Below are 9,952 nucleotides of genomic sequence, written 5' to 3'. Positions count from 1 at the left end.
CACCTTAACACCGACAACTTTACGCAGCATCGAAGATACCTTTATACAACTAACAAATGAACCAATCAATGCACCTTTTCAGGCTGGTTTTGTCCCTCCATCTTATTGTTTACCATATTCCACAAGCGAAGCCAACGAAACTGAATCCGATGTCGATTCACAAGCATCTTGGAATGCCAACCATTTAAATGAAGAGAATTCTATGGCCACTACTGATACTTGTAAGTCAATATTTTTAATATATATATTACGATAACAATTATATTAATAAAATTTTCTTTATTTTATATATAAACAGCAAGTGCCGCAACTGATACCGCTTCTTTTACTGGCTTAATCAATAATTCGTTTGGAGCTACCTCAAATGCATCGTCCACAAATGATTTTACCGCCATAAATATAGCTTTAGCATCGAAAGCATCAGTTAAAAATGCAACAAGCCTTTTGGGCAATTCAACGAATAATACCTCAATCAGTGCCACAACAACACCACGTCGCAATCAAGGCGGTCGCCGACCCGCCAAAGACACAAATATGACACCAGAAGAAGAAGAAAAGCGACGCATACGACGTGAACGTAATAAGTTAGCTGCAGCACGTTGTCGTAAACGACGCGTCGATCAGACGAATGAATTGCTGGATGAAGTTGCACAGCTTGAGAGGAAACGAGAAGGTCTACAAAAAGAAATTGAAAATCTAAATGGCGTAAAACGTGATTTAGAATATGTACTAGAAGCACATCGTTCCACCTGTCAGAAAATACAAAGCGATATCTTAACAGTACATACGATTGGTGGACTTATTGCGCCAACAAATACCAATAGCAATGACAGCACCGGTACTATAACAGGTCTAGATACAACACTATCCTCTGCTGGACGTTCTGCGTCACCACTCGATCTTAAGCCAAATATCTTGGGCGATACGAGCGTATTTGGCGATATGGTGCATATCAAAAATGAACCACTTGACACACTCGATTCCATGAATTCATCACTTGATAACGACGATGATGGACCAACATTACCAAAGCGTCTTCTGCTCAGCAATAATAATCCAATGATACCAATGATACCACCAACATTACCACATATGGCAACAATCACAGCATCCTTGGCAGCTGCTGCCTCAGGTTCATTAAATACGCCCGTTGTTACTACGGCACCAGTAAGTTTCGCTTCATTTAGCAACACAACATTGAACGCATTGAATAAGCAACCAAATAGCAGTAGACAACGACCAAATTCATTGCCCACTATGCCACGGAATTTAGCCGCTCTGCATGTGGACGGCATGTCTACGAATATAAATGGAGTGCCTATACAAACACCAACGACAGGCATGTTAAATTTCGATTCCCTGATGGATGGTGGTACTGGCTTGACACCTGTGTCGGGTCCTTTAGTGCCAACATGCTCCTCACAAAACAAGCATCCACTTGAGCTGACCACACCCACAAGCGAACCATCCAAATTAGTTAGTTTATAACAATAGAAACAAACTAAACCAAGTTGTTGCCTGCAATGAAGTTGAAGGCGTGAAGTTGCTGGAGCATGAAATCAACAAAGCTGGTCTTGGCTGTATGGCTGCAAAGTTATTAAATATTAAATATTAAATGTTTCGCATAGAAATAGAAGTAAAATTATTTGTTAAAATTATATTTTCGTTTTATGTTTTTTGTAACTTCTGAATGCTTTAAAAGAATATATAAGTTAGTGTAGTTAAAAACAAACAACAACAAACAAGTCAGTTAAATATTTTGTGTTTTTTTTATATAAGAAAAACTTGTTTGTAATATTAAGAAAATTATTTTTGTAATAATTATAAAAAATTAAATTTAAAACTTTTTTATAAAACGAATTATTTAGCGAAATTACTTTATAAGAATCAATTAAAAATTTATACATATATAAATTTTTTAATATTTATAAAATATTTTAAAAGTATTTTAAGATTTAATGTTTTTTGTTAAATTTGATGTTTTGTATTTTTCGAAAATATTTTTATAAAAAGTATTTTCTTAATTGTAAATGTAACAAATTACAAAAAGATTTTGTATTATTATTTTTAAAGATTTACTAAATAAAATAATTAACAGTTAAATTTTCTTTTTTGTATTATTTAATTTCAACTTTATTACCTTAACTATAACTGCTATATTTTAATAAATAATTTTTTTTTTTTAATTTTATATGTTAATAACAAAAACAAAAATAAATTTGTAATTGTGCAATTTTCGTATAAAAAGGCAAAGTATAATAATGTTAAACATTATAAGCAAATCAGTTTATAGCAAAATGATTTTGTATAAAATGGCAACGTTTCCTCCTGATTTTAGTTTCTATAATTTCTATTTTATTTTTTACAAAAGTTGCAAAAACTTTTTACAAAAAACAAATAAAAAACACTTTAACGAAAAAGATAAAGGCGTTGTGATATTTAAAATAAAAAATGTATGAAATGCAAACACAAAACAAAAGATAAAAGGAAATTTACTTTATAAGATTTAAAAAATATAAAATAAAAAAATACTGAATATATGCTTTTTATAGTAAAAAACAAAAAAACATAATAAACGAATATGGCCTTTAATATTTTATTTAAAATTATATGCAAATTGTTTATAATAACTTAAAACTTAAAATTTTAAAAATATTTTGTGAAATATATATATAGTTAAAGAAATAATTATTTATATAGAACTTATAATGTGGTCGCCTTGTAATTTTCTCAAATTTGTTTTTAAATTGTATTTGAATTTGCTGCATAGCCTTAAAAACTATTGAAAAGTAATATTTTAAAATTAATTGTATTAACTGAGAAGCAATTTCATATTTTTTTATCATAAAAAAAAAAATCAAATAAAATTTTAAAATAAAAATTTAAACGAATATTTTTGCTTGACAGCGCAAAATTTTATTGCAGAAAATTTAAATAAAATCAATTAAATTATTTAAAATTTCAAGTGAAAAATCATTATATATACAATATATAGATATATACATATATATATATATGAATATTTATATTTATATAAAATTGACAAAAAGAAATTATGTATGTAAAATTACAATTCAAATCGATATAAATTTTAACTAGCGTTACGCTAAAAATTTTGCAATAAAAATTTCAATATTTTGCGAGAAAAATAAAACTAAAATTACCAAAATCCATGAAAAAATAAAATCAAATAAAAACTATAAAAAAAAAACTTTTTTATTTAAAGAATTAACGTTGTTGCTGTTGTTGTTCTTGTAACCCGCTGGGATCTGCTTGTGAAATCTCTTTGGGTGGTGTTGAACGACGCTTGGTCGTCTTCGACGAATGGCTTCGGGACATAGACCCGTAGATCAACGTTGTTGTTGTAATCCACTGAGACCTGTAAGCAGATAATATGAAAGGATATACAAGAATATTACATGCGTGGGGAAGTGTGTAGGTAGTGATTGGGGGAGATGGAATGGGGAAGAGAATGGGAACCAACCAAACACCGCTTAGATAGATATTCATATAGAGTGCCAGAGAGTTTTTAGAAATCGTTAACTCTATTAAACTTATGCCACAGTAACACTACTTGGGTATCAGACTTTAAACACATAAATTTCTTAAGATCTAAAATTATGCTAAGAAATCAGAAAATTCGTATATATAGCTTTTTTATTTTATTTATTTCAAATTTATTTATTTTTTTTTATTAATCCTTCTAAATGCATGCAAGGTATTTGATTATTAAATCACATCAAATGAACTAGAGTTTAATTTATCATAGAAAAGTACTTTTGAAAATATATATACTATATACCAATGCTACTGAACGTTTAGTCTTACCGAATGCGATACATTCTCGAACTTAATCACAACATATTAAATCTTAGATGATAATGAGTAAAAAAATAAATTCTAAGCTAACATACTAGAGGCAACATTACTGTAGGTTGTAGTGCCGGCCTTATACATCAAACCCCACTTGAGCACAAATAATGGCTCGTTATAATACCATAAATAAGAGTGTTCATATACAGACCAGAAGTACGCCCAAAAGACCGTAATGGTCAGCGTACAGGCAATGCTGAAAAGCACGGTTAAGTGAACCAATCTCACAAGCCTATAAACTTGATCAAACCTCTAATTTTGCTGGATTACAGCTATGTCAATTCGGTAAGAAAACATGCATCATAAATTTTTTATCTTCTCTTGGCCAATGAAGGTATTGAGAAAGATAATAAAACACATATTTCTTATTCCCCTTAGAGTCACAACCACAACAAATATGGTACTTACGCTATAGGCCCAGAGTTATAGCAAGTCTTCCTAGTAAGCCATGGCCTATTAGCATCTATACCGTAGGACTGATCAGATTGCGCTTTAGTTCAAACAGTTGACTAATGCATCACTTGTCTACTTTGGACCAGGCTTAGATTGTAGAGGCAAGCAGAAGACAAAATGAATCAACGATATGGTAACAAACTTAACAAAATGGGTGCGCATAATTAAAGGCTTTTATATTAGATCAGGTAAAATGGGTCATATTGTTTATAAAATCACTAGTCTTTCAAAGTCTATGATGCTTAGAAGAATTGGAGTATCAAAATGAAACTCAATTAGATTTCAAAGGGTTTTAGGGTTATACCCCAAACCCTAAAAACCTTTGAAACCTAAATGAGTTTCAATTGAGTAAGAAGAAATTCCATTTCTTCTTAGCATTATAGACTTTAGAGTAGTATTTTAAGGTTTGAAATAGTTTCCACAATACTTACTCAAATAAGAATAAAATAAATTTTTAATATATAGACCAAATCTGCATTTAATTTCATTATTTAGGTATATGTTCATGAGATTTTATATAATGATTTTTTTTTTATAAATTTTATATACAGAAATTTTTTTTAACTTAATTGCATTTAAGGAAAATACTCGAAATTCGCATTTATTTACGTCTGCATTTGCTTACTTATATGTAAATATGAATAAATAAAAGAGTCAGAAAAATATATCAGAAAATGTGAGATGTTTAATTTATTTACGAATTACAAATTCAAGTTCATTTACACAACAACAGCAGAATTAAAATACATAAAAAGATATAAACGAAAAAAGATACTTTAGAGTTTTTCTCCTGCTTTTATTTCGAACGCGAATTCTACCTAAAATACAAGAAGTGAAGAAACAAAGGCTCAGTACGCTTAAAACCAGTAAAGTGATAAGAACGGTGAGCAGACGATCGACAGACGAAGAGAATTACCCGTAGTCAGCAAAATCAAAGGTTTATCAGGCAAGAAGAAAAGAAAGGGAGCAACGAACGCAAAACGAAAATTAATAAAATTTATAGAAGATTCAGTAAAAACTGTCGATCATTAAAGAATTCAGCAGCTAAGATCGAGTAGAGAACAATGTTACGTGCAGTCTCCAAATTAGTGTTGAGTCCATTAACAGGACGTCAAGTGAAAATGTCTCCTGATAATGTGATTTTTATAACCGGCTGTGATTCTGGACTTGGGTGAGTACAAACAGTGAATATGATCAGTAAATGATCAGTAAATTTTTGTGATCGTTCAGTAAATTAAAATAATCATTCAACAACTTAATTTAAGTGCTCTGCAACTTGATTTAAGTTTCATAATTGATTTAAGTGCTCTATAACTTCATTTAACTGTTCTGCAACTTAATTTCAGTTTCCAATATTCATAATAAAAATTATATCTTCGCATAGCTTTTCTCTAGCTTTGTTTTGTCATCGGGCACTAAATATGACCGTCATATCAGCCTGTCATAATATTGATTCGGATGGTGCCAAAATGTTGCAAAAGTTGAGCGACACAAAACGTATGCTAACCATCGAATTGGACTTATTAAAGCAGAGCACAATTGCGCATGCGCATAAAATCACAAATGAACTTTTAACTCAGAACCGGGATTATAAATTCACGGCGCTGGTGAACAATGCTGGCGTCATGTGTTTTGGAGAATTCGAATGGCAAACTCAAGATCAATTTGAAATGCAAATCAATGTTAATGTATTGGGCACTATGCGATTAACAAAGGAAATGCTACCACTGGTGCGGGAACATCACGGCAGAATTATCAATGTGACCAGTCATTGTGGATTACAGGTAAAAGAAAATTGATAAAACATAGATAATAGAACATTTTATTAAAGAATGAGAATGAGAATTCTATTAAAGATAATAGAAAGTGGAAGTAATTCTAAACACATGGAAGTGTGGAAGTAATATAGACATATATACGAATATATAATATATATATATTTATACACCTTCTAATTCAAGAGTAGGAGAAAATATTCTGTTGATTCTTTACCAATTTTTTAAACTCTGTGGCTCGTTATTCCATATAAATGACACAACAAAAATCGTAATTTAGAGTGAAAGATTCCTGTTATTAATGAAACAGATTTGAACCATTAAAATGACGATATATAGAAGACGAAACTATAAAACAGGATCTCATACCTTCGAAACTTTAGAAGTCATTTCTTCTGGGTTAACCTTCTAAAATTGAAATTTTAATATATTATTATAAAATTATTAAATAAAATATTATTTTTTTTAAAAATTAATAGATAATATATAATAGAGGTTGAAGTTGCCGGTATATTATTTGTATTGTAATTAACCCTTACCAAAAGAAGTCATTCATCCTTTCAAATCAAGGTTAAAATGCTATTCGTAAAGAAGTGTCTAATATCAAACAGGCTCAAAAAGTTCCATCTCAATAGTCTTTTCCTGACTCAGATTAAAGCTAGGTAATCATAAAAAATGTGACTAAAACTATTAACCCCTACCATGTATACTTAGCTAATCGGGATACCAAATTATCAGTCATATTATTATAGCATAGACCAATAATTTAAATCCAATAATTTAAATCCAATAATTAAGTCCAATTCATCATTTATTTTGTCGATAAATTCTTGAGGTTTAATTAGGTTAGATTAGGTTGATGACCTAGCACACTATTTTTCATTTGAACACAAACAAGGATGCATTGTGATACCACCGATAAAAATGTTGGTATTGTGCCAGACCAAGAAGACCACGAAAATAGGTATATAAATTAAAACGGTCTGCATGTAGACTTCCACATTTAACTAGATATCACCAAACTGACAAATTAAAAAACCGAGCTATATCCCTAATTTTGAACGAAGGCAGTTCTATCAGGTCGATGAGGAAAGGGCCAGAAAGATATTAAATTTTTGTCTATCCAAAGATGCGCACTGACACATAAAAAAAAAGACAGTTTCCTACTTTTCTGCATCACCAGTCACAAATAAACTCACAGTTTAAAATCAAATCTCCTTGCATACGCCGCTTTATTTGAAGTAGCTGGTTGGTACTTTTCTTAACAAACAAGTCTTGTAGTCCGGCAAGAATCTTCTTATATCCGAACTTCTTCAGCTACTTTAGAGTGAGTTTCAGAGAGTTAACCGAGATGCACCTGTGTTCAGGTTCCCAAATGAATTAGATACTGGCAAAGCAGGACAATTCATCAAGAGAAACCTGGCGTTCTGGGACTATTGAGAATGAAGCTAAAGCGCCTACTAGAAGTTTGATAGCAGCTTGGATGTTCGAGAAAATTGTGTACTGTACAATAAATAGTATGAATAGGCAGTACTGAAGGTGTTTAAGTTTTTAGTATTGTTCTCACACCTTATTACATACTTTAATCAATTTTTGTTAATAGGATAAAGGATTCATAATGTAGGGTACAGTTATGATCTGTGATTCAATTATATACCTTAATATATCGACATCCTAATATATATACAGGTATCTTAATATATATATATAGATATATATATATATATATACAGATAACTCAGCAATTCCCCAATATTATTTGTGCGTTGCTGTATTTTATCGGTGCTATAACCTACATCCGGTTTTGACGTTCTTCAATAAATCACTTCACAGATTCTGACTGCAAAATCAATACGATTCAATTACATCTTTTAAAATAACTAAATAGTGCTCAGTTCCATATTAAGGTGGATACTTTTTTAAACAATAGATAGAATTAGAACTTATTAAATTTAAATGCGCACATAAAGTATACACTTCAAAGATCTCTCTTCAAAAATCTCTCTAATCTTAAACATACAAAAGTATATATACAAATGTCTTAAGGCATGTTGTACCCGTCTATGTTCTATGCACCTACTATTAGTATATATATATATAGAGTTTTTGCAATCATTCCACAGGCTCTACCTGCGCTCAGTTGCTATGCAGCCTCAAAAGCAGCATTACGCTTTTGGAATGACTCTTTACGAATCGAAATGCAACAATATGGTGTTGAGGTGGTCAACTTTATACCAGGCTCTTTCGTTATGGCCAGTAACATATCCGCTAGACAACAACAACACGCAGAACATATGTGGGAAGACTTCACAGCCGAACAACGAGTGTTTTATGGCAGTTATTTCAAAAAGTTCAATGATTACTTAAAAATACTGTCCGGTTTTAAGGCCCCTAATCAAGTGCAGGATGAAGCGTTATTATTAAAATTCCAAGAAGCGCTAACAAATACAAATCCAAAGGCTTTATACATACATGAACCATGGCGGTAAGCTAAAAATTTCTACTTATTTTTAAAATTTGTTTTTTTTTCATAAAAAACAAAATTCCGTTTTAGTTATAAACTATATCGCGTACTATTTCGCATTTGTCCTACACCAATTGTTGATTGGCTGACAGTAAACTTTTGTGCTATGCCAACTTATGAGCCGCTACCATCACCAAGTATCGTCTCGGTAACTACCAATGGTCACACTAAACAATGAATCGTGATTTTTAATAACATATACAATATATTTTATAATAATAAGTTTATATAAGTATTTTAGTTAGTTACTTAGCTTTAAAATAAAATTTGATAAATAATTCGTTATAAACGCTGTAACTGCGTGCTGCATAGATTTATTGTTTTAAAAACAGCATCAGAATTCCTTTTTTGTTTTAGTGGTTGGGCAAATGAATAAAAAATTAAATGCCACATCAATATCGAGTTGTCGTTTTTATTTATATATAATTTTGTCTTTCCATTCCATTCATTCATAATGTTTAGGATTAGGATTTGGATTATTCCAAGCATCGCCTAATGCATCATCAGAACCACTGCGACCAAGTACAGCCATTATATAAATGATCACAATAAATGCTGTTATACCGCTGAGCACTAAGAACCACGTACGTCGCCAGGGCGGACGTGATGATGGTGCATAGAAACGCCTTGACCAGCGAGCAAATATTTCTGCTGGTGTACGTCTTTTGTATTTGTTTTCATCTCTATCGGTGCCACCAATTGGTGGCTGACGTGGTAATAGAGGTCTTCTGCTGCTAGCTATAATTAAAACAATTAAATAAATTAAAATTTTCTAATGCATATATATGAAGCAATGATTCAAAATTATCTTTTATGTACCTTGAACATCGTTTGCTGTTGGTGGACTAAACGCATCCATTAGAAGTACGGAATGTGGATTTTCATGTTTCATTGCGGCTGTAGGGAAAACACCATTTGACTTGCTATGCACCTTGGTCATGCTACTAACCGCAGCAGTGACAGGTGCATGCGTATTAACTTTGCTACTGCTAACCGATGCTGAAGACTTAGCGGTAGATGAATAGTCTTCTGGTAACTGTAAAAAATTTAATTATATTTAAGATTTATTAAATTTTTCTTTATATATTAATTAATTAAATTTATATTAGCTATTTTCTGGCACTCTTTATTTTATGCTGTATATATTATATAAACATATAAATACAATATTATTAAATATTATATTATTTTTTTAATTTAAGTGTGAAATATAAAAAAATTATAAAATTAATCTTAAATAAATAAATGTTCTGATAATCTTCTGATTTATTATCATTGATTAAAAATTAAATTTTCTGGAACGTGGCAATTAAGTACTTTGTTATAG

The 9,952-nt window shown here is 30.8% G+C and overlaps 3 protein-coding genes across 3 annotated transcripts in view; 2 read left to right on the top strand and 1 right to left on the bottom strand.

The window, feature by feature from the left end:
* The first annotated feature begins 6 nt into the window (after window positions 1–6).
* On the top strand, window positions 7–1,658 carry LOC119682369 (transcription factor kayak-like). The gene is made up of 2 exons (XM_038095785.1): window positions 7–221; window positions 299–1,658. The coding sequence occupies exons 1-2, from the start codon at window positions 203–205 to the stop codon at window positions 1,486–1,488; spliced, it is 1,209 nt and encodes a 402-aa protein (XP_037951713.1). The 5' UTR covers window positions 7–202; the 3' UTR covers window positions 1,489–1,658.
* A 3,458-nt stretch (window positions 1,659–5,116) lies between these two features.
* On the top strand, window positions 5,117–8,874 carry LOC119683404 (D-beta-hydroxybutyrate dehydrogenase, mitochondrial-like). The gene is made up of 4 exons (XM_038097068.1): window positions 5,117–5,497; window positions 5,711–6,110; window positions 8,225–8,586; window positions 8,656–8,874. The coding sequence occupies exons 1-4, from the start codon at window positions 5,391–5,393 to the stop codon at window positions 8,801–8,803; spliced, it is 1,017 nt and encodes a 338-aa protein (XP_037952996.1). The 5' UTR covers window positions 5,117–5,390; the 3' UTR covers window positions 8,804–8,874.
* A 10-nt stretch (window positions 8,875–8,884) lies between these two features.
* LOC119676533 (zinc finger protein-like 1 homolog) overlaps window positions 8,885–9,952 on the bottom strand; it is a 1,705-nt gene continuing 637 nt past the window's right edge. Inside the window, exons 2-3 of the mRNA XM_038087773.1 lie at window positions 9,445–9,661; window positions 8,885–9,363 (exon numbers count right to left, since the gene is read on the bottom strand). Coding sequence (XP_037943701.1) covers window positions 9,071–9,363; window positions 9,445–9,661 — 510 coding nt within the window. The 3' untranslated portion in view covers window positions 8,885–9,070. The remainder of the gene's footprint in view (window positions 9,364–9,444; window positions 9,662–9,952) is intronic.

This window comes from Teleopsis dalmanni, chromosome 2 (genome assembly GCF_002237135.1).
Source record: "Teleopsis dalmanni isolate 2A chromosome 2, ASM223713v2, whole genome shotgun sequence".
Classification (NCBI taxonomy): domain Eukaryota; kingdom Metazoa; phylum Arthropoda; class Insecta; order Diptera; family Diopsidae; genus Teleopsis; species Teleopsis dalmanni.
Note: the sequence above shows the minus strand (reverse complement) of the source record. Positions and strands in the feature narration are given on the sequence as shown.

What these genes read in the sequence shown, in the direction of transcription:
- LOC119683404 (XM_038097068.1), top strand. Translation starts at nt 5,391, where the DNA reads ATGTTACGTGCAGTCTCCAAATTAGTGTTGAGTCCATTAACAGGACGT. An exon ending in CCAGTCATTGTGGATTACAG is followed by an intron (nt 6,111 to 8,224) that starts GTAAAAGAAAAT and finishes ATCATTCCACAG; the next exon opens with GCTCTACCTGCGCTCAGTTG. An exon ending in TACATACATGAACCATGGCG is followed by an intron (nt 8,587 to 8,655) that starts GTAAGCTAAAAA and finishes ATTCCGTTTTAG; the next exon opens with TTATAAACTATATCGCGTAC.